Below are 27,659 nucleotides of genomic sequence, written 5' to 3'. Positions count from 1 at the left end.
TTTTTCAGAGCGCTAGGATGTGCCACCGGCGATGATTTGGTCCCGCTCGCTTGTTCGCTCGACTTTGCCATAAAAACACTTCGCTGCCCTATTGTCTCGTGGCCCTTTTACGAGCTCCGTTTTGTGCTGTTATTGTTTGCGGTCGATAAACATCTCGCCACTAGGTAGGTAGGGATCATCACCACTTTTACCGGTGGCGTCTTTAATAAACCCATCAGGTCGATTGTTAATTGATTTTCAAAGGTTCACAGACACACGGAACAATATGGATTTGTTGAATAAAGATTTTTATAAATTAACAAGAGATCTGCAATCAAATGAATTTCGAACATTTCGACAAGATCTCAAACTTGTGGAGGCTATTGATAAGTTATTTTATAGTAATCACATGAAATCGTGTGATACCAATGCTGGACAAATAGTATTGCCAGAACGAAAACTTAAATTTAATGAAGTTCAGGACTTATTGAAGTTATCTTTGAACGGTAATAATAATGCATGAGCGATAATGGATGATAAGTTTAAATTACAATAATATTTTCAACAACATGGTTTTCAGCTACAAATAGAGACCAGAAAGCAGTACAAAAAGAAGTAAATAATAATAGAAGATTAGTAATAAAAAAGATAGAAGATCTTCTATCGGGAATTAACCAAAGCGCTGAAGCTGGAGAAAACCCTAAACTGATTATAAGGAATCAAAGACTTTGGAGCAACTGTATCTATGATTTGGATAGGTATACAAAATTAAAGTACTTATACTTTTTGAATTATTAATAAATACATTTTTATACTGATGAAAACCTGTATTTTCTTCCAGAGTAACATTGAAATCGTATAACGACGCGAAAAAGACTACAGTGTGCTATTCAAGCAAGGAAGATAAAACGAGATTTAATATTATTGTATTCGTACTAACAAAAGTACATGAACTGATGTTAAAAAATCTGACGGTAACTAGAAGGTAGGCCTTTGACTAAGTTTTTTGAGTTACGATGTAATTGATGAATTTCTTACCAGCATTATACCTATGTATGTTTTGTTACTTTCAGAGAACTGTTCTACCAAAATGTGTCTCGTCTCCGAAACCAATCGAACCTGGATGTGGCGGTCCGCGACGTTTGTTGCCTGTTGGAGACTCCTCCGTGGAGTTTGGGCATAGTAGCCACCTCCAAGGGACTGGTGGCTGGCCCGCTGACGATGCACCATCGGGATGGATCTGTCGTGGACTGTATGGCTGCTGGAGGTAAAGTAGCTACATTTAATGTTACGATAACTTAAAAAAAAACTTATCTAAAGCAATCTTAATAAAGAATGGGCGAAGTCAACTACGTGTTTTTATCAATTCATTACACTCATCTGATATGTTCTTAGTATGGCCAACCATGATATACCTAACACAGTGTAGTATAGTTGGCAGTCCTTTAGCGATACCAAATCTATTCAAATTACTAATGTAATTCGTAGGAGTCCTCATACCGCAAGACATAGAAGGTCTCAAAGATTTGAAGTCAACAGCCAAATACATCCTCGTGGTAGAGAAAGATGCGATATTCCAAAAGCTTTTGGATGAAGGTGCTTTGATTAGATTGGGACCAGTTATTATTTTGACGGTAAGTCTAGTATTATGAATGAAATCTCCCACAGTATCAAAGATTTATTTATACTTATTAAACTTTATTCAGGGTAAAGGCTACCCAGACGTATGTACAAGACAGCTGCTGTGCCGACTCTGCTCTGAGCTAAAGTTCCGTGCTTTGGCTCTAGTTGACGCCGATCCTCACGGCTTCGAGATATTCCTCACTTATAAATACGGCTCTTTGGTAAGGTTAAAATCTCCTCCTTCTTCTCTTTCCTTCATAATCCTTGGGTACATTTTATTCTTTAACATTTTTCTTGATTGGTAAAACTGAAACTAATTGATGGTTTTTTAACCCATAGGCACAATCCCACTTGTCATCATCCCTCGCATGTGCTAGCCTGGCTTTATTGGGTGGACGACACCATGACATCATGACCCTGGCACCAGCTGAGGCTCGCCTGCCATTGACCGATCTTGACAGGCGAAAATTGAACTCCCTGCTGAAAAGGCCATACTTGGATAATGCTCTAGGTACCTAAATACAAATTTTTGGATAGGTTGTTGTCTTGTGCGATAGCTTTTTATCAAAACGCTCTGATAGTATTGTTTTGGAGTAAAATTAAATGTGTTTTCCCGAAATTTTCTTAGGTTCCCGAATAAAACAAGAATTCTCTGCCATGCTGGCTAGTGGCGTGAAGGCCGAGATTGAAGCATTGGCGCCCACCGCGGCAGCTCTATGCGATGCTTACTTACCTTCTAAAATCATACAGGGTGATTATCTTGGATAAAGTAATTAATAAATTGAATTATTTTATAATTTAACACATACCTACATAGTACTATATCTTATTGAATACAATAACCCTTTTCAACACTTTTTCTGGCGCAGTCGGGTAATAAGTAATCTATATATATAAAAGAAAGTCGTGTTAGTTACTTCGCTTATAACTCAAGAACGGCTGAACCGATTTAGCTGAAAATTGTCAGGGAGGTAGTTTAGAGCCAGGAGAAGGACATAGGATACTTTTTATCCCGTTCGAAATAAAAAAAAAGTCTGCTTATTTATTGCCATTAAGGCGGAACAAAGTTCGCCGGGTCAGCTAGTATTACATAACTACCTAAATCAAACCATTCTTACATTTTCAAACTTGCTATGCCCTCTAGTGGTAGAACGATGAAATAAAATGACGCACGCTAGTAATTTTATTTTACGCTTGGCGGATGCTTTGACTCACACGAGGGGTAGACGCTTCACCGTCACTTGTCTAGGGGTCGCTCGGGCTGCAGATATATTTAGCAGCGCCATCTATCGGTGCGCATTTCGAACTAAAGTATTTAAAACTTGCAGTCATTCGTGTTGGTCTACAAAGTCGTTGCTCTTTGGTTTTTGGTCAGTAATGTCATTATTTGTCAAAATGCGATGAGTGCCTGAGAATGAAAATAATTATCTAAATTACCCAGTTGAAATAACGAAATGGAAAATAATGACGATCCCAATAAGGACAAGAAGTTTGTGAACAAAGCTAAGTCTTGTAATAGTGGACCCTCGGCTGCGTCGAGGCTCAAAAGTGAGGCGGTGAAGCGCAAGTCTTTGTACGTGAACGACGCTGTCCGTTCGCTGGACCTAGCACTGGGTAGACTCAAGAAAAGCAAACTCGTCAGTGGAGAGTACAGCACCAGCTCCCAAACTAATTCAGATTCTACAAGGCAAGGAGCCATTGAAATGTTCATGGATGCCAGTAGAAGTTTTAATTTTAACCAAAGCCTGGAGAACGCATCGCTCATGTCGATGAACTTTTCTCATTATGAATTGATGCGCAATTTGTCCGAGTCAAATTGCAACTCTGATGGAGCTTTCAGCGGTACCACGAACAACAGGTACATGAGCCCTACAGATTTGTCTGTAAAGGATGAGCATTTGGAGAAGTATTTTCGAAGCGTTGAGATGTGGAGCAGACACCGCAAGGGCGGTGGTCCGAGCAACGTACACTTTGAATTGCCCGAGAAGTAGCGTCTGTGCAATGTGTTGAAATAAAACTTCAAGATGAACGATTATGTAAATTTCAAAATTTTATTTATTCAAAGAAACTTTACAATAATAACAGAATAATCTCAGAATTTACAAATGAAACGTACCGATCTATACAACACTGTAACTCTTAAACGAGACGATAAGATTTATAACACTGATTAACAATAGGTAACGTAGATTTTAGATGCATTTTCTAGGGCCATCGAAGAGCGCGACAACGAATGCAATAGTTCTAAACATCTTTCATTCATTGTCCCTATTTATTTGCTCGATAGTTTTGAATTTAATAACCATATTAATACTTAACAATTAACTTAATGGGATATCATCAAAGATAAAACCATACGATTGTGTCAAGGTCAATATTGATGAATGAGAAACTCAAGATTGTTTTGAGGTTGATGTTTAGAATATTGTGTTCGTTGTCGCGCGAATCACCAATCTAACCGCTAAGGGAGCCATCCGCGGCACTCTACAGTACGGAGGCGGACACTACTCTGCACGAGACTGCACTCGACGTAACGTGTACCAACGTCTAACACTCATGAAAATAAACTTGAAAATTCAGAACAAAAGGCTTTAGTATTTGTATTGAACCTGACTACTACTGTAGATCTAGTAGATTCACTCTAGACAAGTTTATTAGTAAGGAAGAATTTTAGCCAAGACAAATAATATCGCAATAAGTCTGAAAATATTACCCTGATGATAGGTCGAGTACAGTCTAGAATAATTTGCAGGGGATCCTAAGAACACAGCATTTACTGATTCACATTTATACCACATCCATTGAATTTGGACAAACTAGGACGAGAATCTAAATATATTTATTACAGTTTTCGGAGGAGACAACAGTTAAATTAACATTACGTAGCTGATCAGAGTTGGAATATGAAATAATTGACATAGTTCATCACAAATAGTTCCTACATTCCTGCTTCAAGAATAAGACGATGTACGGAAGCTTTCGCTATAACTGGAAGACTAAAGGACTATCAATTTACGGAAGAAAGATAGGAGAGAAGCGGCGTGCAAACAATTGATTAGAACCATCGTCGTGCTAATTCAACAACAACCCGGTATACTACCTTGTTTTTTAAAAACACTATACACGATTTTTTAAAATTTTGTTAAATTGGTGTTATCCGCTGAAAATTTCACATTTAGAAATCCCACTTAAGTTAAAAAGAATTCTTATTTTAAGATCTAGCTTCGCCTTGCGTTGCCTTTAGCGTAGCAGGCGCAGGCGCCGCCGGGCGCGGTCTCCGGCCGCAGCGAGTCGTATGATATCCTTGTATAACTAGAGAACAATCGCTAAAGAAATCAATACATACAACATGATGTAAAATTTAAAGCACCCGGTTTCCGAACTCTCTCGTTATTTATCTAACTATAAAATCTCATATGTTGTGTGATGTACACGTAGCCCGTATTATATTGTCTATGTTTGTTTCATAACTCCTGGAAAACAAAGCAATATTGTTACATTTACAATGGAAGAATTTCAAAATATCTAAATTAACGTTAATCTTATTATTAATTAATTTAATAATTACAACGAATTCGATTTGACTAGGCCCTACGTAGTTTCAGATGGAGATATTAATAATTATCCCATTATAATTTATTAATCCAATATCGTTAAAATTATGCAATAGAAGAATCACAGCATCCTTAGACCATAACGGCAATTGAAATTAATCTCATCGACGTATCGTAGGTATTTAATTAGTACAATGATTGTAAAATTTAGACCAAATTGGCAGTCTTCACAAACATGGAATGTGCGATATGCGTCTATGCAGGTATCCGATAACACTTAACAAATATCGGCAAACGATTATTTCTATACAACAACAATGAATTATCTAGTTACAGTTCGGTGAAATCAACAACAATGGGTAACCCGTACTAGCCAACAAGCCTCACTGCATCAACGTCAGTCGCTTCTAGAGACGTATTTACTTAAGTATCTTAATCTGTACCAATCGCATACGATTTGTGCGATTATGCATGCAAAATTTAATTTTAATACTTCAATAATACGTCTTTAGGCTCCTTGCCTATCTGATCTTCATTAAGTTAAGGCTTTAGTGTTTCTTCGATAATATTATTTTCACGCAACTCGACGCAGTAGCTTTCCACCCTTTGACTTGATACAAGTCAAATATTTATTATGTTCAAAAGTTCCAACGAGATATTTAATTTTCCAATTTCAATAGTTTACATACTAACTTGGTGACTGCCTACGTTCGCTGAAATATCTATCAGAAAGGCAAATTTTCTAGCTCAATTAAAAACTATTTTGTACAAGCTTATTACTCAAAATATATCAGTTTTGAGTCCTACAGTGAAACAATATTCACCGACTACAAGTATTAGATGTTTAGTTATTTCGTTTAATGTCCTTTTCGAAATTAATAAATATTTTCAGCATTGATTTCACCCATGACTGGCGTCTGAATATTAAATAGTAATCAACCGTATCATAAGATCGATATGAATGTCTAACGTTAGTTTGTATGGATATTATTATGTGAACTCTTACGCCTAGGAAGAATAGTAAATGTGATGTGATGGAGCAAAAGCAGCTAAGGTTAGGGGATGATCAAGGTCACTTCATTTCTAATCATTATAAGTCACTATAAAATGCGTTTCTTTCGATCAATTTACATTTAATATGATTAGGATATTTTAACTACAATGTCGTATGAGGTATAACAGCACTATAATTTTATCAAACTTAACGTTTCAAATGTCTTTTCGAACAAAACGACTACAGTTTTAAAGGCCTAGTAAATTTCCCTAAATGATAAGCTCCTCATTATGTATTAATATCAACAATAGAATCCAACTCAATTCCGATGCTACTATTGTATAATCATAAAATTTTCAATGATGTTAAATTCTTACATTGAAGGTTGGGTAACTCATTCCTATATCAAATTCACTTGTTAGTGCGTACCTCTATAGAGAAGGTAAAAAAGCTTGGTATAGTAAAGGTGGCAGTAGAAAACAGTAAAAAGCCTAAGTGACAAGCTCGAAGTTCTATCATGAATAATTTAGTATGATCACAATCAACTGAAGTTTACCCGTTCACGCAGGCCGACTGCCTGGTGGATGACCAGAGTCATACCGTTTAGAATTTATTTCCTATCTAGGCTCGACTTAGAAGTAGAAGACACAGTATGATAGTTTAGCCGAAGAGTGCTGAAGCGAAGTTTCATGGATCGAATGAGGAAATATTCAATTTAAATAACTAGTCTAGACGTGGTGTCCAATGTTCTACTTCAAAATAACCCTTTGAGTACATAATCCCATAGATACTTGATTAACATCATATTTATTCTGTTCGTTAATGCTTCTAACGGTAATTTTCCTATTAACTGGTAATATTGAATTAGAGCATCTGACAACACCATATCCGTTGCTGCCCAATTTTGTCTTCATTACAAAATGAACCTAATTAACTTCTATTGCTAATTCATCATATCATGCTTCGTAACAGAACGGACTTCTTATTATCATAAGTTACGATCCTTAATCTAGTCACATAGACCTCGCATGGCCACTCGCCCGCCGAGCCGAGGCGTCGATCTAAACCAGGGGAACACATTTTATTAAAGCACTATCTCATGTACATATTTACATACAGTTCTTTTAACGAGTACGCGTAACGCTGGAAGTGCTTTTGTTACGTGTACATGGAAGATCCTCTCCTAATATTGAAACACAGACGACTTACCACAAATTCAGGCGTTTGGGTTGCAAAGTGTAGCAAGATAACAAGGGGGTAGTTGGGTTATTGTTTGCTCTATCTGTCGGGAGGGGGCAGCTTGGTGTCCTCGGGGTCGAGGGAGAGGCACTCGCGGAGGTAGTCCTCCATGGACCGGTACACGTGCTCGATCACGCCTTTCAGGTCGTGGCCTTCGTCGGCGTAGGCCTGGAAAGAAATGAGATAAGAATAAGGTTTTTGTTTTACTGAGCCTTTGACATTCCAAATGTTTGGGACACCTCATCATCATCATCATCATTTCAGCCACAGGACGTCCACTGCTGAACATAGGCCTCCCCCAATGCTTTCCATGTTGATCGATTGGTAGCGGCCTGCGTCCAGCGCTTCCCTGCTACCTTTACGATGTCGTCGGTCCACCTTGTAGGTGGACGTCCCACGCTGCGTTTTCCGGTACGCGGCCTCCATTCCAGAACCTTTCTGCCCCATCGGCCGTCAGTTCTGCGTACTATGTGCCCTGCCCATTGCCACTTCAGCTTGCTAATACGTCGGGCTATGTCAGCGACTTTGGTTCGTTTACGGATCTCCTCATTTCTGATTCGATCTCGCAAAGAAACACCAAGCATAGCCCTCTCCATAGCACGCTGTGCAACTTTGAGCTTCTATATTCTGTATAAGGCCTATAGTGAGAGGCCACGTTTCCGAGCCATAAGTTATCACTGGTAACACACATTGGTTAAACCCTTAATCATTATTAAAATATCCTAACTCGATGCGTAAAACTTTATCCCGAATTAGGGGACATGAGTTCACGAACTTAGAAACAGAGCAAAATTTTATCACGAAACAGGATCCAAACAAGAGGTCCGCAGAACAATTAATATTAAAAAAAGTTCAAACAATATAACTATAATTTATGTATTAAGTTACTGTCAAAAGACCAAAGTTTAGCATACAAAAGCTTTCATACTGATATCATGCTTGGTTATTTTTAAATAAATTGTTAAAGTCGTAAGAGCCTTAATATACCGAAGTAGGGGGCACTTACCTTACTCGTTCGCTTCCACATGGCTATGTGCGTGTGGGTAAGACGCACTCAGGTATGAAGTACAGTGCGTGTATCAAGCAAGACTGATCTGGTACTCTTTCAGTAATCTGTCCACTACAAAGCCTTACCTGATATCGGAAGAGCAACTGTATTCCAGCGTTCGTCAGCGTTCGAGCCAGGTGCAGTTCGTGAGGTTAAAGCGCGCTCATGTCGGCCATGCCGTGTATGAGATACAGTGCGTGTATAAAAACTGATCTGGTACTCTTAGTGACATGGCCACTTTTACAAAGCCTTACCTGATATCGGAACAGTACTCCAGCGTCCGTCAGCGCCCGAGCCAGCTGCAAGGCGTGAGGGTAAGGCGCGCTCATGTCGGCCATGCCGTGTATGAGGTACAGCGCGTGTGGCGGCACATGGTGCGCCCTTTGAGACGCGTCTGCTTCCACGTAGCCTTTATAGTTCACTGAAGGCTGGCCTAGGATGCGCTCCGTGAATGCTGCATCTGGAAAATGAGTTGAAATTGTGGTTATTTACTTGTCCGGAAAGTCTAACGCCCGTATTCACAAACATTACTATGAGGTCTCACAGTGCGCGTGGACGCACTGGGTGACACATAAACCAATCATAGAGCTCTACTCAACGCTGTGCGTTCAATTTGCTGCTTCACTTAAGCAAGTATCGTTCGTGAATACGGGCGTTAATGTTGTTGTGTGGCAGTTTTCAACAGCTTGAGCAGTTTTGCACAGTCGTCTGACTGTGCTGATATTCCACCATAGTTTCTCAAAGATTTTGATTAAACCAATTGCAACCTTCTATTTTTTTTATACTGAGAACATGGTCTTTAGAATTGAAACATTTCTATCAAATTGTGTCCATAAGCAAAGTGTGTACTAACTATAATAAAGCCAATCAGTGATCGGCGATACTGCTATCCCGCACTTGAGCGTGGACTGCTGTGAGCCGAGCAGCATGGCCGTGACGTAGCCGCCGTAGCCCCAGCCCCACACCGCCACGCGGGTCACGTCCAGAAACTTGAACGTCTCTAATAAATATCTGGAAATAAAAACGAATATTCATGAGTTAACTTAGTGAGGTGCAGCTAATACAAAATGTAGGTATTCAGCTTTATTAGCTACGTCTGTTAGTTATTAAGCCTTTCTCGTTCTTTAATTATAAATTGACGAACTCTAATCACCACTGTTTGTCATTGCTCAAAACTCTCGTCTAGTGATTTCACTCGCGGCATATTTTATAGTGAAAGGACCCTTTATAATGGGAACTTCTATTTTGGCAGTTCAAAACGCCTACCTTCTGGTCGTATCAACTACCATTTTACATTCTCCGGTTACTCAACTAATAACAGCTGGGGAATTCGTGTTGTGATGGCCCAAATTGTGACGCTAAGTGCCCATTTTTTGCCCCGGTTGCTCACCTAATAACAGCCAACTGGTCCGCGACCTCGACGCCGCCGAGCCGCCCGCGCAGCAGCGCCCGTGAATCGTAGTTTAATTAGAAGGACTCTAATGGAGCAATCCTATGGCTGGCAGTTCAAAATGCCAATCTTCTGCTAGTTTATACTACCTATTTTCCCGCTCCAGTCGCTGCTAGTTCAAAATTCAAACCTTCTGGTGGTGTAAACTCCCTATATTCCCGATTTGGTCGCTCTCGCTCACCTAATAACAGCCAACTGGTCCGCGACCTCGATGCCGCCGAGGCGGCCGCACAGCAGCGCCCGCGGCAGGCCGCGCGCGCCCGCCACGTCCAGCTTCACGTACACCACGTCGTTGTGTATGAGCCCCAGTCTGCCAGGAACTTACCTGGCTCCTATCTGGTCGGGCAGGAGCGCCTGCGGATCGTTTAATTAGAAGGACTGAAGGATTGGGGGATCCTATATTGGCAGTTCATAATGCCAACCCTCTGGTGGTATCAACTGCCCATTTTACCTGCTCCAGCCGCTCAACTAATAGCAACTGGGGAATTCTCGTGTTGACGGCTCAAAAAGTAACGTACTTATCTAATGATTGGCGGAATTCTGCCAGTTTTTCCTGTATTGGTCACTCACCTAATAAGAGCTGAGGAATTCACGTTTTAGCGCCTCAAAAAAATGGTCTCATTTTTCCCGCTTAGGTCGCTCACCTAATAACAGCCAACTGGTCCGCGACCTCGACGCCGCCGAGCCGCCCGCGCAGCAGTGCCCGCGGCAGCCCGCGCGCGCCTGCCACGTCCAGCTTCACGTACACCACGTCGTTGTCTCTGTCGTTGTCGAACTTCTGTCTCTCTAGCCAGGCAGCAGCGCCCGCGGATCGTGGTTTAATTAGAAGGACTGAAGGACCCTAATGAATCAATCCTATTTTGGAGTTCAAAAGGACAACCTTCTGGTGGTGTCAACTGCCCATTTCACCTGCTCCGGCCGCGCAACTAAAAACAGCTGGGAAATTCTCGTTTTGACGGCTCAAAAACTTGCCAAAATCCACCTCGCTGGTGGTGGTAACAAAGACTAACCACCCATTTTTTCCTATTCACTCACCTAATAACAGCCAACTGGTCCGCGACCTCGACGCCGCCGAGGCAGCCGCGCAGCAGCGCCCGCGGCAGCCCGCGCGCGCCCGCCACGTCCAGCTTCACGTACACCACGTCGTTGTGTGTGAGCCCCAATCTACCATGAACTTACCTAGCTCTTATCTGGTTGTGCAGCAGCGACCGTGGATCGTAGTTTAATTAGAAGGACTGAAGGACTATTTTAATGGGGGCACCTATTTTGGCAGTTCAAAATGTCTTGGTGTGATTGGAAAAATGTGATTGGCAGGAATGGCAAGTATCAACTGCCAATTTTACCTGCTGCAGCCGCTTAACTAACAGCTGGGGAATTCGCGTTTTGACGGCTCAAAAATTTACTGCTCCATTCGGGCGGTGGCGACAAGTGCCCATTTTTTGCCCCGGTTGCTCACCTAATAACAGCCAACTGGTCCGCGACCTCGACGCCGCCGAGCCGCCCGCGCAGCAGCGCCCGCGGCAGCCCGCGCGCGCCCGCCACGTCCAGCTTCACGTACACCACGTCGTTGTGTATGAGCCCCATCTACCAGGAACTTACCTGGCTCCTATCTGGTCGGGCAGGAGCGCCTGCGGATCGTTTAATTAGAAGGACTGAAGGATTGGGGGATCCTATATTGGCAGTTCATAATGCCAACCCTCTGGTGGTATCAACTGCCCATTTTACCTGCTCCAGCCGCTCAACTAATAGCAGCTTAGGAATTCGCGATTTGATGGCTCAAAAAGTTCTGCCAATCATCTACCCGTATGAATCAGAATTATACCGGTTTTTCCTGTATTGGTCGCTCACCTAATAAGAGCTGCGGAATTTGCGTTTTAACAGCTTAAAAACATAACCCTCCTTCTGGCGCAGTCGGTTAAAAAGAAACGTAAACTTTCTATTTGGTGTCCATTTTTGCCCCGGTTGCTCACCTAATAACAGCCAACTGGTCCGCGACCTCGACGCTGCCGAGCCGCCCGCGCAGCTGCGCCCGCGGCAGCCCGCGCGCGCCCGCCACGTCCAGCTTTACATACACTACGTCGTTGTGTATGAGCCCCAGTCTGCCAGCAACTTACCTGGCTCCTATTTGGTCGCGCAGCAGCGACCGCGGATCGTAGTTTAATTAGAAGGATTGAAGGACCCTGTAAAATAGGATGTGGGGGATCCTATTTTGGTAGTTCAAAATGCCTACCTTCTGGTGGTATTAACTATCATTTTACCTTCTCCGGTTAGCTACTCAACTAATAACAGCTGGGGAATACGCGTTGTGATGTCCCAAAAAGTGACGCTAACTTTTAACTTTGAAAGTTTCAAACTGGTCGCTTCATGTGTGGTCTCTCAACGGACGCTATGGCAGAAACTTAGATGCAACTCAAAAGTAACTAGCAGTTGCAGTTTCGTTGCAGTTGCGTTGCACCGTCTGTTCTGGGCCTAAGTGCCCATTTTTTGCCCCGGCTGCTCACTTAATAACAGCCAACTGGTCCGCGACCTCGATGCCGCCGAGGCGGCCGCACAGCAGCGCCCGCGGCAGGCCGCGCGCGCCCGCCACGTCCAGCTTCACGTACACCACGTCGTTGTGTATGAGCCCCAGTCTGCCAGGAACTTACCTGGCTCCTATCTGGTCGGGCAGGAGCGCCTGCGGATCGTTTAATTAGAAGGACTGAAGGATTGGGGGATCCTATATTGGCAGTTCATAATGCCAACCCTCTGGTGGTATCAACTGCCCATTTTACCTGCTCCAGCCGCTCAACTAATAGCAACTGGGGAATTCTCGTGTTGACGGCTCAAAAAGTAACGTACTTATCTAATGATTGGCGGAATTCTGCCAGTTTTTCCTGTATTGGTCACTCACCTAATAAGAGCTGAGGAATTCACGTTTTAGCGCCTCAAAAAAATGGTCTCATTTTTCCCGCTTAGGTCGCTCACCTAATAACAGCCAACTGGTCCGCGACCTCGACGCCGCCGAGGCGGCCGCGCAGCAGCGCCCTCGGCAGGCCGCGCGCGCCCGCCACGTCCAGCTTCACGTACACCACGTCGTTGTTTCTGTTGTTGTCGAACTTCTGTCTCTCTAGCCACGCAGCAGCGCCCGCGGATCGTGGTTTAATTAGAAGGACTGAAGGACCCTAATGAATCAATCCTATTTTGGAGTTCAAAAGGACAACCTTCTGGTGGTGTCAACTGCCCATTTCACCTGCTCCGGCCGCGCAACTAAAAACAGCTGGGGAATTCTCGTACAGACGGCTCAAAAAGTTGCCAAAAGGCACCCCGCTGGTGGTGGTAACAAAGACAAACCACCCATTTTTCTTATTCACTCACCTAATAACAGCCAACTGGTCCGCGACCTCGACGCCGCCGAGGCGGCCGCGCAGCAGCGCCCGCGGCAGCCCGCGCGCGCCCGCCACGTCCAGCTTCACGTACACCACGTCGTTGCGCGACGACATGTACGAGCCCCAGTCCACCATGAACTCTTCGGTCACCTGCTGGCTGCCTGGACGCCCGTTTCTGAAAGAAAAGTGTGGATCAAATGGCTGTTATGTGAAAAGGGGGTTTAAATTCAAGGGGCATTTGAAAACACCACTATTGTAGCGTTTACGTTACGTCTACGTTCTTTCTAAAGAACATCCTAGACTCTTACAGATCAAGGGACTTTAACTTGACAATTATCAAAATCATCAGCAGGCACACGACTTTTACTAATTTAGCAGATATAAATACTTAAGTAATGTGTAGGCTTCTGCTCTGCAGTAGTGGAGTGCGAAAGATGTGGTTTTATTACATAAACGTCAACGAGACACCAGACATGCTTCAGATGTGACGTCATATGTCTCCCATCCCGCACCGTTCCACTACTCAGTTAAACTCTATACCTGCGGTATGTTTATATTACACATTAGCACACGTGCACTAGCACAGGAAGGCGGCGTCGCGTAGCTCCTCGCACCACTCTACTTTCGCACGATCCCACTACTGCAGGAATCTATTCAGCTAAGTGCTATAACTTGTTTAACCACGACGGCGGCAGCGTCAGCTGGACGCGTAAAGACGCTAGAGTCAACTCGCGTATTCGTACCTACCTAAGTCACTCCTACCCTCTCGGATCATGCCACTATCGCAGGGACATTCTCTCTGAGTAACCCACTAGACCTGTAGTATACGTTACTTACACGTGCACTAGCACCGGGAAGGCGGCGTCGCGCAGCTCCTCGCGCCAGGACGGCGGCAGCATCAGCTGGACGCGCGCGCGCGAGCCGCTGCCCAGCTGCACGTCGAACGACCGCCGAGTCGGGAGAGCCAACTCGCGTAGTCGTACCGATCTGGAAGTTTGTGCTTAATTAATAACCTTCGTAGGACTAGCTAAAACTAACTGACAGAATGCCTGATGCCATTAAATTGGCTTTATGTAATTCATGTCAGCTAATTAATATTAAAAGGCATGAATAAATGAAATCAGTTAAAAAGTTTTCTAGATTTGCGGAACTTCAAGTTTCTACCTTCAGTCAACCATAAGACAATATTATCCTTACATGATTGATCGTATGAAGCGCTTTGTTTACGTTTTTTAAAATGAAGTGCCAGCCTATACACACCTACAGCCTATAGTCTCATATCAAACTAGCTAGGTTCATCAAATTATGTTCATAAGTGCTGCGGTCTAGTAAAACAAGCCCATTAACAAAATTTTAAGTGAGTGCTGCATCGTGACACTGCTGTGATATTAGGTGCTTCTGGCATTTTGCCACTGCGCTAATCTATTGGGTCGTTACCACGCTTGTAAACTAACGACATAAGTTTTAAGCTTGGTGAACAATGTTCAAACGAGCGTATTAGGGATTATCAGATTAATAGAGGTAGAAAAGGAAGGCGCTGGATGCAGGCCGCTACCAATCAGACATTATGGGAATCATTGGGGGAGCCTATGTTCAGCAGTGGACGTCTTATGGCTGAAATCTGTTTTTGTTTCTTTACATCTGTAGTGACCTATACATATGTGGTTCTCAAGTGTTATTAATTGGAAAATGAATCTCATCAAAAACAATACTTGTCAAAAAACCAAGTCTCGCAACTCAGTTGTTCTACGGTATAAAGTTGTGAGAACCCTGGTCTTCCTAAAATAAATAAATGAAATGATGACGATGAAAACAAATGTGGTTCTTGCTTACCTATAAGGCCTCGTGTCATATAATATTCTCTCTAGCTTATGTGTCCTAGCGTCATGAAGTCCAGCAAGAGGCGGTCCAGGGCCTCCGCACTCGAGCACATAGTGCGTGATGCCCACCCTGGGCTTCGCCGGGGAGAACGTGGCTCTCCAGAAGGAGCAATTGGCGTAGTGCAGGCGGGCCGGCCACACCGCCAGCTCGCAAGTAAGGCACCGCGGTTCTTCCCGCTCCGCCCGAGCCCGAACGGAGTTACTACCGCCCCCATAGCTCGGGTCTCTAACCACATACACGTGTCGTTGGCCCGGCCGCTCTGCGCTACCTGCACCAAACAAATTATCAATCAAACCTGATTTACACAGGTAGAACTAGAAAGGGATCTAAGCACAGGATACAAACAGGTCAAACAAAATGTCCCTAAAATCACACCAGCACGCGTTTCCCTCTGACATAAAGAACGGGAATAGGATCGATTAGAATGACAGACATGTTGGGTTAGTAACGTAACCGTTATACAAAATGAAAAACACTCAACTGCACTCAATCTAAATACTTAATTTGATTTATTTCTTTCACCATATCGGGATGCAGTTTAGGTATGTATAACCTTTCCTTGTTTAAACCTTTAATAAAAACAAAAGTAGCGTTAAGTAAGAAAGCAAGGCAGAAGTTTAATTAAGACTTAAACATGATTTCAATTCTTACCTAAATAATAAACTAAATGGTTTTCCTGGTCCCACGCCAGGATTTCTGCCACTTCAACTTTGCCATGGGACAGTACTGCAATGCGTTGACGCAACACATCCACGTGTTTGATGTGTGTGTAGTACTGTCCCCCGCCCTCTTGAACTGCTGCTAGAAGAAGAAACGCGCTCCCATCTTCTGAATAGACCGGCTGTTGGTGAACCTCTAACCACGGCTCATCAGTCGCCTTTTCAGAATGAGACTGAAAGAAAAATAAAATGTGACATATTTCTTGAAAGGTCTGAAGAAGAAAGGAAGGAAGAAGAATAGATATAAAATCGAAACATACTCGTACCTCAGTGCAAGTCCAGTTAGGAGCATAGCAACTACTATAGACGGTTAGATTCTGTTCGCGGTTCATCCACACTACTCCTACATGTGCATTCTCTTTGCCCACCCACTGGGCTGATATGATGTAATATTCCCTGGAAAATTTCAAACACATTTTGTAAGTCGTTCTGCAAAGTTGCAAGAAGTTAAGTGACAAATTAAACGGTACATACATTCCATCTAAAGTGCTCGGAGGTTTGACTTCCCACCTCGGCGGGGACGTCGAGTTCTGTACGCCTACTATCCATAACTTCGCTTTCGGTATCGAGCTGCCGGGCTGGAACGGAGCAACAAGTGTCAGTGCTTTATGAACGTAAGTGGTTATAGTAGGGAAATCGGTCGAGATCACAGATCACAGAAACTAAAGAGAGATGCGAAAAGGGGGCGGAGCCAGTGTCGCAGCAATATGCCCAAAAACAGAACACATTGCTCGCAACAGCAATGATGACAGGAGCGACGTTATATGTGTAAACAGTTTACATTGCTTGCGTAGTACTAAAGACATTCGAACGTTGAGTACTGATACCGCAATGGATACACTCTTCGCGACGTAGGTATTGTTTTTATTTTGATTACTTTGTGTGTGAGATTTTCAAATGCGACACTGGGCTTCGAACTCAGCGCATTATCGTTCGTTTCAGCCGAAAGACGTCCACTGCTGGACAAAGGCCTCCCCCAAGGATTTCCACGAAGACCGATTCTGCGCCGCTCGCATCCAGGCACCTCCCGCGACCTTCACCAGATCGTCGGTCCACCTAGTGGGAGGCCTGCCCACGCTACGTCTTCCGTCTCGTGGTCGCTCAAAAACTTTCCTGCCCCAGCGGCCATCAGCTCTACGAGCAGCGCATTATATTGGCATTACTCTAGATCCCTTCGGTCGAGATATTACCGTGGGGTATCTGATAGTGATGTGGTCGGGGAAGATGGTCGGAGCTGTGTTGTTGAGGGTGGGAAGCAGGAAGCCGGAGCGGGCGGCCCCGGTGCCGCCGATGGCTTCGGAAATACGCGGAAACTTGAGTTCGGAGACCATGCTGTCGTCATACTGCACGTACAGCACGAGAGTGCCGTCGAACGAGCCCCACATCGCTGATGATACTTTTGTCACCTCCTCTGTAAGTTACAGAAGAATAAGCAGGTTAAATTTTAAAACAGTCTCAAGGCATAATGGATGGTGGGTACTATCAGGTACTATGTAGAATCAACGTCTTAGATTTATTACACTTATCCTTATCTTCAACTTTAAACCTAACCCCAAGTTGCAAAAGTAACTTTAACGCTGAAAGAAAAGATCAAGGCAGTGACAGAATAGAAACTTTAACGCTGAGCATAAGATGGCAATATTATCACTTTGCGACATATCAGCTTACCTTGATACATCCAGTCAGAGACTCCATTGTAAACGGCACCAGGCATTGCGTCATATGTAAGCCTGAGCAGTGGGGCTCTCTTGGCGGGCGGCCCCGGGCGCGCCAGCACCTCGTTATCCGCCGCCAGAAGCAGGGAGCCGTCGGCGCCGAGCCACGCGGCATGCTGCCACTCCCAGCTCCGCTGGCCCTCGCCGAACAGTGGAATGTGGTGGCTACATTCAAATTAAGAATTCCAATTTTGAATTTGAAAATTTTTTTCTTCCAAATTATAGAAATAAAAAGATCATTCAGCTACTCGTTATCTTTCTCTGTCCGAAGTTGATAGAAGCGCGCCCCGTTTAGCGGTTAATTAAGTTACTTAACAATTTCTAAAGAGTCCAAAGTTAAAAAAGTTTTGCAACTAAACAAAAGAGGAACTTTGTATAAATCTGAAAACCTCCTCTATTTTGCGAGGCACGAACTCTTTAAAGTTCACGACTCGATTCTCTGTAGTGCAGTAAGTTTTAGTTTACGTCGGTCACTGAAGAACGTAAAGTATTGCCTTGGTCCGTCGACGCGTCTCGGGCCGCATTAAAATTCCACTCGCAAATTTTTAAATAAATTGAGAAACGTATTCACGTTGGTATCTATCGCCAAATCGATTTCTTCACCCGAGAAAGCGCTGGGAAAAGGAAATTCTCAAACGAGATATGATTTGAAAGACAGAAAACAAACCGGGAGTAAAGACTTTAAAATTGCCTTTTTAAAGCTATTTGCCTGGCGGAGACGCCTTTTAAAACTATGCAAAGTCGTGCAATGAAACAGGGAAATGGGATACGACGTAGTTTGTAAAGTACGTAGGAAACAGTTAATGAGAGGGGAATAAAATTGGAAACATTTTATTGTGAAAAGTGTTTTTGCGTATTTTTGGAGCAGAATGTTTACATAATCGCTTTACAAGTGGAAGTAGCAAGTAGTTGTTCTAGAATAAGATTTAAAATATGAAAAAAAAAAATTTTTCACTTAACGAACGCAGCAAAATGTTATTAGACATCTACAAAATTCCGCCTCCGCGTTAAATAAAATATAGGAAATGTATCGAGATCGTGACGATATTTTATATTACTCCAAGAGGGAAACGGGAATCGGGCCCGTCGACGACATTTATTGTGCTTCTCGACAGATGTCGTGCAATTTAGTTGAACAGCACAAAATAGTTGTACTTATAATGGGTGTTTACTTATTTTATCTTCAACATATTGACTTCTTCCTTATGAAAAGGAAATTAAGGTTTAAAGTAAAGAAAATTAAGCACTAGATATAAATTGAAGTAAAAGGTACGCCGTAAGTACACTATATTTTTCGAAAACTCTTGATTAAAGAGGAAAATAAGTAGAGGTTAATAGAGGAAAATAGTGTTCCACGTGTGTAGGCATACCTAGTAGCGGTTCTTACAGACAATAGCCAGTAAAACTTATAATGCCCTCTAAGTACATTTCTTTTGCTCAAATGAAGGGAGAATGGCTCCTGTCAGTTGAGGTAATATCGTTACCAAATGGCGTTCGCCAAGGTGCGGTGAGTGAAAACCAATTTGCGATTCAGAAATTCAATTTTCAGGCGGAAATACAATTATGAGCATCTCGAGGGTCTTTCAGCGACCTTTATGGCGTTCAAGCGTCAAATATCAAAAGTTACTCACTCATTTGTGACGTCATAAACGGTGTAGTGCGCTGTAAACGTCCGATGATAAACCTGTAAATAATAAAAGTCAAATAGAATCGTCGATTCGAGAGCAAACTTCCTAACGACCGTCTTGTTTATTTTGTAAAAAACCTATTAAAAGTTTTACGGCTCAATCGGTACGTACCTCCTTGATATTGTGTTGGAAGAGAACGTAACGCAAGTTGGGCGAGCACTGGTATCCGCGAACATTCAGTTGCCTCTGTAATAAAACAGTATTCATTTCAGTTCGGCTGGCAACTTCGGCTTTTAATAAAGTCGTCGGGAAACTTCGGGCGGCAATCTTTGCCGCCTATCGCGGTGGTATCTATGTCGCAGTCGGATTGTATAATCCGCCGTTTTACATTACCACTAGGCATTTTACATTACAGCTCTGTTTTGTAATACGGCGGTTCAACGTTTAGGCGGATTGTCATTGCGATACGTTCTTCAATACGGCGGCCCACGTTTAGCCGCATCGTACTACTATAGATTGTAGGGTGACCATACTTATAAAATAAAACAATGTGTAATGAAAATAAATTTTAATAAGACAGATTTTAAGAATTATTACCTTCGTTACTGTATACTAAATAATATATTTGGCTTCAGTAGTTTTTTTTTTACTTATTTATAAATCACAAGGGATAGCCATCTAAAAAAAGTAACTCAAAACAATTAGACTTTTCTAAACATTTTAAGAATTAATTAAATATTTGGCTTTAGTCTTTTTTAGACATTAAAATTATCAAAGGGAACAAACAGGTAACTCAAAACAATAAAGTTTTAGTCATTTTTTCTGGTTTATTTTTCTTTAAGATAAAATTATCTTCACCGGCCACAGCCATGATTTCATATTTTTACACTATTAATATTGTGTAGGATTCCGCCGAACACCAGAATCCATAGCCACTTTGTCCGGCAGCGCCACGGTATTGAAAATAGGAACTAAAAACTGTCAAAGCGGCAGGTAATGACACGCTGTTTTACATTACGGCTAGCCGTATTGAAGAACGTTTGGCGCCGAATACATTCCGGCGGATTTTCATTCAGCCGTATTCAATCCGGCTAAACGTTAATCCGCCGTATTACAAAACAGAGCTGTAATGCAAAATGCCTAGCTGTAATGTAAAACGGCGGATTATACAATCTGACTGCGACATCTACATTTTGTTTAACGATCTTAATTAAAGACTGTTTGTGTTTCTAAATGAGGACGACTTTTAAAGATTCACAACGTTTAGGTGCGACAGGCGCGTACTTTATTAAACTAAATGGAATATTTAATAGAAAATCATATAATAATAACGTTTTTCGTCTGTTATGTTTTCGGTTGGTTTGCTTGTGGCCACAGAATCTCACACAAACGGCAGTAGTTAGCACGACGGATTTAAGGATTAGGTAGTTTGTTGAACATGCATTTAGTAACACGGGCGTAGATATCCGCTTTGGAACGAGTATAAACGGAAGTGAAAATAATATTTTTCCAACGCTGGAAATTTAATTTTGAAACGGATGTTTACTCGAAGTTTAAATTAATTTTTCTGTGCATTTTGTGATATAAATTATTGTGTAGCAACCGAAAATGGTTAATGTTACTTGAGTGTCGTTATTGCGAGTTGTGACAGATACTTATAGTGTGGTTTTCGTAAAAGGTTTTAGGTCTAGGAATCTATCGTTATCTGATGTTCAACTTCATGAGGTTCGATATCTCTTTCGTCTTTGTATGTATCTCTCACGTGGTTTTCACATTAGCTCAAGCATGATTAAAAATTCTATGGGGTTTGTAGCAAAAAGACTTCGTTGAATAGATCTCATATCAAACTTTCTATCCACCATGGATAGTAGATTTGAGAAATCAGAGAGTGTTATTGTTGGAGATGGTGTTTTGTTGGGATTATACTATTTCATTTGACTCACTAAAGGTATGGTTCGTGATGAGCACATAGAACGTATTGTTGAAGGTATCGGCCAAGAAACCGCCGTCGTCGGCCTGGTACATAAGTTATTGCGAACTGCCCCATGTGATCTTCTTATCTCAAATGAACCTTTTATGAGATACTAGTGCATACTGGTAGCGCATTTTCTTACATAACTTTTTAATTCCTATCATTGGAGGTCCGAAAATATTTCTCATACAATTTGATACCATAATGATCATTCTTCATAAAAAATTTAAAACCTACATATTTAAAAACATAATCATTGATATTCATAATATCACTAATCATACACTTAGTTTTTACTAATATTTGTTTTCATATATTTTTCTATACTAATGATCGAAACTCATAATCATTCGAATAAATAACTATAATATTCATAAATGTGATGTATCCTAATATTTGTTTTCATAAACTGATTACTCATACGTGTATTCCATATTATTGAAAACCATGATGTCTATATTCGTATTAAATCGTATTTTAACATTAAATTAATTTGAAATGGTCCAAAACAGGCAATATTTTGTGCCACAAAACTAACGTGACAGAAACGAATCGCTCCAAAACCGACTCCACGTAGTCTTGTCTGCCCTACCCCTAGAGTGTAATTTAAAAGCCGGAGGCGCGGAGGGAGGGCAGCCAATATTTTGTGCCACAAAACTAACGTGACAGAAACGAATCGCTGCAAAACCGACTCCACGTAGTCTTGTCTGCCCTACCCCTAGAGTGTAATTTAAAAGCCGGAGGCGCGGAGGGAGGGCAGCCCTCGCCCGCTGTAACGAGGCTCAGGCGCCCGGGTGAGCTGGAGCGGCTGAGGCTGGTCGCCGAGGCGCCGAAGGCGCCGATGGCGATCCAAAAAGCCGAAGCTGCGGAAGCAAGCGTGGGTGCCTGAGCCTCGTTACGCAAGGGCGGAAGGGCTGCACATCCCGCAGCGCCGGAGACGAGGAGATACCAATGCATGCTGCATGCTTGCTTTCATGCTGCATGCTCTGCATGCTTATCTACTCTATTAAATTATATATGATTTTTTTAAAGATACGAGTATGTGTGTTATAAAGTAAATTATTCTGAACAACAACATTATGAGTTGAAGTATGTTCTTAGTAACAACATTATTAATTAAAACAATATGATCAATGAATGTTATGAAGAAAAAAGATCTGAAAATAAAAATTATGTATTTTAAATGGTTCTTGGTAGTAACAGTATTGATAAAAAAATTATGATTACTAACTGTTATGAGCTCCGATGGTAGTAATAAAAATGTATGAATAAAAAAAGTATGAAAAATAAAATTATGAAGAGAGATTATTATGAACACAAATCGGTAGTAAGACAAAGAATAGGATTTAGAATTTTATGTGAGCCAATATAGAACCTGCATACTTACTAAAGTATGGTTCGTGACGAGCACAGAGAGCGTGTTGTTGAAGGTATCTAGCGCCAGCAGACCGCCGTCGTCGGCCTGGTACACGAGCTGATACGACCTGACCCACGTGGTATAAATGTTACGGCTAAAGATAGGTGTGAACATAAACTTAAGATTAGCCGGCTAAACTTAAGTTTATCTTCGAGAAGCGGCTAAAGTTCGATAACATGTTAGTTTGCGTCGTGATATTCCATCTTTAGCCAGCTAATGTGCACATTAGCCAAAACGAAACGGCTAAAAATGTATTCGATGGGCGCGCCAGGCCAGCGGAGGGCTTGAGGGGGCGGTGGGGAGACAACGCGCATTTTGTAATTTTAAATACCTACAGAAGATTCTGTAACGACCAAATGGTTCCTTATTATTTTATTTTAATTATTAGGTAGATTTTGTTTTGAGTAATTAATATTTTGTTATTGTAATAATTGTAATTTTGAATACCTACATAGGTACATAAAAGTATGTGTAATGAAAGTGATTATTTTTTAATAAAGTTTTCGTGTCAAAATAGTAAACATTATTACATTGTTTCCTTTTCGATTTCCTTCTACATTTTTAGCCAAGGGCCTGCGGTTACACTTAAGTTTAGCCGGCTAAAGATAGAAGAAACTAACATTAACACCTCGTCGAAGATAAACTTAAGTTTAGCCGGCTAATCTTAAGTTTATGTTCACACCTATCTTTAGCCGTAACATAAACATAATTCATCCTTAATTAAACATGTCTCGAATCAAGAGCTTTACTCACTAGAGTGTGGTTCGTGACGAGCACAGAGAGGGTGTTGTTGAAGTTATCTAGCGCCAGCAGTCGTCCGCCTGGTACATGAGTTGGTGCGAACTGCCCAATGTGATCTTCACATCTCAAATGAACCTTTTACGAGATACTAGTGCATACTCACTAGAGTGTGGTTCGTGACGAGCACAGAGAGGGAGTTGTTGAAGGTATCGAGCGCCAGCAGTCCGCCGTCGTCGGCCTGTTACACAAGCTGGTGCGAGCTGACCCACGTGGTCTTAACAAATCTCAAATTGTAGTGTAGGAGAATAGCATTACAAACTTACTAGAGTGTGATTAGTGACGAACATAGAGAGCGTGTTGTTGAAGGTATCGAGCGCTAGTAGTCCGCAGTCGTCGGCCTGGTACACGAGCTGGTGCGAGCTGACCCATGTGGTCTTCAAATACCTACTTCAAATTAAACCATTGCATTTACTCACTAGAGTGTGGTTCGTCACGAGCACAGAGAGCGTGTTGTTGAAGGTCAAAGGCCGCCGTCGTCGGCCTGGTACGAGATGGTGCGAGCTGACCCACATATGATAGTCTTCGTAGTCTTCGTCTTAGTAGTGTAGGAGAATAGCATATTACACTTACTAAAGTATGGTTTGTGACGACCACAGAGAGCGTGTTGTTGAAGGTATCTAGCGCCAGTAGACCGCCGTCGTCGGCCTGGTACACGAGCTGGTGCGAGCTGACCCACATGAGTGGTCTTCACATCTCAAATAAACCTTTTATGAGATACCTACTAGTGCATACTTACTAAAGTATGGTTCGTGTCAAGCACAGAGAGCGTGTTGTTGAAGGTATCGAGCGCTAGTAGACCGCCATCGTCGGCCTGGTACACGAGCTGGTGCGAGCTGACCCACCACGTGGTCTTCACAAATCTCAAATAGTAGTGTAGGAGAATAGCATTACAAACTTACTAGAGTGTGATTAGTGACGAACATAGAGAGCGTGTTGTTGAAGGTATCGAGCGCTAGTAGTCCGCAGTCGTCGGCCTGGTACACGAGCTCGTGCGAGCTGACCCATGTGGTCTTCAAATACCTACCTCAAATTAAACCATTGCATTTACTCACTAGAGTGTGGTTCATCACGAGCACAGTGAGCGTGTTGTTGAAGGTCAAAGGCCGCCGTCGTCGGCCTGGTACGAGATGGTGCGAGCTGACCCACATATGACAGTCTTCATAGTCTTCGTCTTAGTAGTGTAGGAGAATAGCATTGTAAACTTACTAAAGTGTGGTTCGTGACGAGCACAGAGAGCCGTCGTCGACCTGGTACACGAGCTGGTGCGAGCTGACCCACGTGGTCTTCACATCTCAAGTGTTAATAAACCTTTTAAAGATACTATTATTAATAACTTACTAAAGTATGATTCGTGACGAGCACAGAGAGCGTGTTGTTGAAGGTATCGAGCGCTAGTAGACCGCCGTCGTCTGCCTGGTACACGAGCTGGTGCGAGCTGACCCACGTGAGTGGTCTTCACATCTCAAATAAACCTTTTATGAGATACTAGTGCATACTTACTAAAGTATGATTCGTGACGAGCACAGAGAGCGTGTTGTTGAAGGTATCTAGCGCTAGCAGACCGCCGTCGTCCGCCTGGTACACGAGCTGATGCGAGCTGGTCCACGTGGTCTTCACATGTCTCAAATTAAACCTTTACGCTACTATAATTGTATACTTACTAGGAGTGTGGTTCGTGATGAGCACAGAGAGGGTGTTAATGAATTTCCGTCGTCGTCGGCCTGGTACACGAGCTGGTGCGAGCTGACCCACGTGGTCTTCACATCTCAAGTGTTAATAAACCTTTTAAAAATACTATTATTAATAACTTACTAAAGTATGATTCGTGACGAGCACAGAGAGCGTGTTGTTGAAGGTATCGAGCGCTAGTAGACCGCCGTCGTCTGCCTGGTACACGAGCTGGTGCGAGCTGACCCACGTGGTCGGCAGCCGCTCGCCTGTCAAGTCTCCGCGCAGGAACTCGTCTAGCCGCATGCGCCGCCCCGACCAGTAGAGTAACTCGTCCACATATCTGGCGAATTCATTTGGAATGAGAGCCCTTTTCGTCTACTCCTTAAGATCGATAAAATATTAGTGGACACCCTGTCAATGATCATTCTTTTATGAGCTGGCAAAACGGGAATCTCTCTCTAGGTAATGCTTGCGCATGCAGTGGGGAATATGACGTCATCAGGTTGCGAACTCAATTTAATGAAAAATATGGATTTCAGAGCTACTAAAAATCTAATTTTAAAGCTAATTGAAAACTCGGTGCTTGCTTAAAAATGGCTGGCTTATACTAAATAGCTTATCATAAACAGCATCGGTTTTATTCGAATAAGAAGAAGACAGAACTTACCCTAATAAATAAATAGCTGTAACGATACCGGCTATCACAAAACTGATGACCATCAATGAAAATATGATGCTTCTCCAGTTGTGCCCATCTCCTTGGTAGAGATCCTGAAAATAAGAATGTTATCTTTAGAACACATCGTGGAATGAAGCAAGATGTTTATGTATATTTCCAACTGTTTGAACAAAGAGAATTTTGCCGAATCTAGAATAGTAAATAAGCGAGATATATGCCTGCATAAAACAGTACACCTACATAGACTTACACATGAGACGATTTTTTTCAAGTTTGGTAATCATAAGGTACTCGTCTGTTGGTTATGAGCCTCTTAACAACACAGAGAAGGCATTGGTTTTATGCTTTTTCCGCATCAATGTCGTTTATACTTATCAAAAAAATTCAAAGCTTCCTTAGCATCACGGTAACGCGGTGTGTATTTGCCTAAGACATATCTGATGCGAAAAACATCCTTTGAAATCAGAATATGATTTACAGAGGTGTCGATTCTGGTGACATTATGTAAATCCGCGCGCCGTTTCATCAGCGTGGAATCAGAACTTCAACGTTCAGTTTACTCCGAGCGCAGTGGCGATAAAACTTGACGCTTCACTTTTGTTTTGCTTTCATTCTTCTAAAAGATAAGAGTTTTAATTATACTGAGAAAAAGAGCAAAACTTTTTATAGTGGACCTATTGGATATTAGGCGAAAAAGAGCAAAACTTTTAATAGTGGATCTATTGGATATTAGATAAATTTACGAAATAAATTCTATTAAGGGAGCTGTACAATTCTAAATTGGACGCATACGAGTAAGTAGGATTGTATTCGTAACTAGAACACTAGTAAAATTTATCCGTAACAGGCAGGTTTCGGGTTTATCCTGCATTTTGTATTCATGCACGCTCTAGTTCGCAATATTCAATTGCATTTAAATATTGACAATTGTGTGTTACTAGCACTAGATAGCAGTAGGTACATATTTATTGCTAATAAAGTGAAAAGGTTGAATAAATAGATGAAAGTTCAATCTTATTTCATAAGTAGGTTACATTTACTTTAACATCCAACTTCAATCTTATTTTTTAGGTATTTTCTATTAAGAATTTTCATCATCTTACGTAATTAAGTAACAACTATTAGTAATTTTTTTGACGATTATAGATGACTAGCGGCCGCCCGCGACTTCGTACGCGTGAATCCCGTTTTTCCCGCTAATTCCCGTTCACGTGGGAATTTCGGGAATTCCTTTCTTAGTGCACCTCTATGGTACCTAAGCTACGTCCCTTCCAAATTTCAAGTGCCTACGTTTAGCCGTTTAGGCTGTGCGTTGATCTGTCAGTCAGTCAGTCAGTTTCTCCTTTTATATACATATTTAGATTAACTAACTACTTTTAATCGCATGGAAAACTTTGTATTAAGCACCCACCAACCATGCTTACTTTTAACCGCATGAAAAACTCTGTATTAAGCACCCACCAACCATGCTCCGGAGGGCAATATAAGCCTTCAATGCGCAATTCAGCCTAAGTTTGACATTAAACTGACGTCACGACTCTATCAGTTGCAGATATTAGGAGAAAACTAGACGAAATACTGACAGAACATAAACAGAATTGACGTCCGATGGGGAAGCAAGGTTCTGGAATGGAGGCCACGTACCGGATATCGCAGCGTGGGACAAGGTGGACCGACGATCTCATAAAGCGCTGGATGCAGGCCGCTACCAACCGGGCAATGTGGAAGTCATTGGGGGAGGCCTATGTTCAGCAGTGGACGTCCTGTGGCTGTGACGATGATGATGATAGACGAAATAATCGTGGCATACCTCTTCCTTGGCAGACTTGGGGTCGGCGACTTGGAGCGTCTCGTCGGGCGGGAGGCGCCAGGAGCCGCCGCCGCCGCCGCCGCCCGAGCGGTCCGTGTGGCCGGTGGCGTGCAT

The 27,659-nt window shown here is 42.4% G+C and overlaps 3 protein-coding genes across 3 annotated transcripts; 2 read left to right on the top strand and 1 right to left on the bottom strand.

Annotated features, from left to right (window-relative positions):
* Positions 1 to 388: 388 nt before the first annotated feature.
* Positions 389 to 2,370, top strand: mei-W68 (meiotic W68). The gene is made up of 8 exons (XM_028323129.1): positions 389 to 485; positions 560 to 737; positions 821 to 964; positions 1,053 to 1,246; positions 1,468 to 1,613; positions 1,686 to 1,823; positions 1,942 to 2,113; positions 2,231 to 2,370. The coding sequence occupies exons 1-8, from the start codon at positions 389 to 391 to the stop codon at positions 2,368 to 2,370; spliced, it is 1,209 nt and encodes a 402-aa protein (XP_028178930.1).
* Positions 2,371 to 3,003: 633 nt separating this feature from the next.
* LOC114366629 (uncharacterized) lies at positions 3,004 to 5,965 on the top strand. Its single transcript, XM_028323561.1, has one exon. It carries the CDS (start codon positions 3,057 to 3,059, stop codon positions 3,591 to 3,593), a length of 537 nt encoding a protein of 178 aa, XP_028179362.1. The 5' UTR covers positions 3,004 to 3,056; the 3' UTR covers positions 3,594 to 5,965.
* LOC114366637 (inactive dipeptidyl peptidase 10) lies at positions 4,011 to 27,659 on the bottom strand. Its single transcript, XM_028323571.1, has 17 exons — positions 27,546 to 27,659; positions 25,724 to 25,827; positions 25,198 to 25,396; positions 19,367 to 19,441; positions 19,199 to 19,251; positions 17,521 to 17,732; positions 17,043 to 17,263; positions 16,327 to 16,430; positions 16,119 to 16,248; positions 15,785 to 16,025; positions 15,637 to 15,702; positions 15,086 to 15,401; positions 14,090 to 14,239; positions 13,242 to 13,427; positions 9,291 to 9,448; positions 8,692 to 8,897; positions 4,011 to 7,557 (listed from the first exon to the last, which is right to left on the bottom strand). The coding sequence occupies exons 1-17, from the start codon at positions 27,657 to 27,659 to the stop codon at positions 7,429 to 7,431; spliced, it is 2,664 nt and encodes an 887-aa protein (XP_028179372.1). The 3' UTR covers positions 4,011 to 7,428.

The sequence above is a fragment of the Ostrinia furnacalis genome, unplaced genomic scaffold (genome assembly GCF_004193835.3).
Source record: "Ostrinia furnacalis isolate ACB-3 unplaced genomic scaffold, ASM419383v2 OfSCF0069, whole genome shotgun sequence".
NCBI lineage: Eukaryota > Metazoa > Arthropoda > Insecta > Lepidoptera > Crambidae > Ostrinia > Ostrinia furnacalis.
The sequence above is the reverse complement of the archived record's forward strand: the minus strand, read 5'-3'. Positions and strand labels throughout refer to the sequence as shown.

What these genes read in the sequence shown, in the direction of transcription:
- LOC114366637 (XM_028323571.1), bottom strand. Translation starts at nt 27,659, where the DNA reads ATGCACGCCACCGGCCACACGGACCGCTCGGGCGGCGGCGGCGGCGGC. An exon ending in GTTTATGACGTCACAAATGA is followed by an intron (nt 17,733 to 19,198) that starts GTGAGTAACTTT and finishes ATTTGAATGTAG; the next exon opens with CCACCACATTCCACTGTTCG. An exon ending in GAGTACTGTTCCGATATCAG is followed by an intron (nt 7,558 to 8,691) that starts GTAAGGCTTTGT and finishes ATTTCTTTCCAG; the next exon opens with GCCTACGCCGACGAAGGCCA.
- mei-W68 (XM_028323129.1), top strand. Translation starts at nt 389, where the DNA reads ATGAAATCGTGTGATACCAATGCTGGACAAATAGTATTGCCAGAACGA. An exon ending in TGTATCTATGATTTGGATAG is followed by an intron (nt 738 to 820) that starts GTATACAAAATT and finishes ATTTTCTTCCAG; the next exon opens with AGTAACATTGAAATCGTATA. An exon ending in ATACTTGGATAATGCTCTAG is followed by an intron (nt 2,114 to 2,230) that starts GTACCTAAATAC and finishes AAATTTTCTTAG; the next exon opens with GTTCCCGAATAAAACAAGAA.
- LOC114366629 (XM_028323561.1), top strand. Translation starts at nt 3,057, where the DNA reads ATGGAAAATAATGACGATCCCAATAAGGACAAGAAGTTTGTGAACAAA.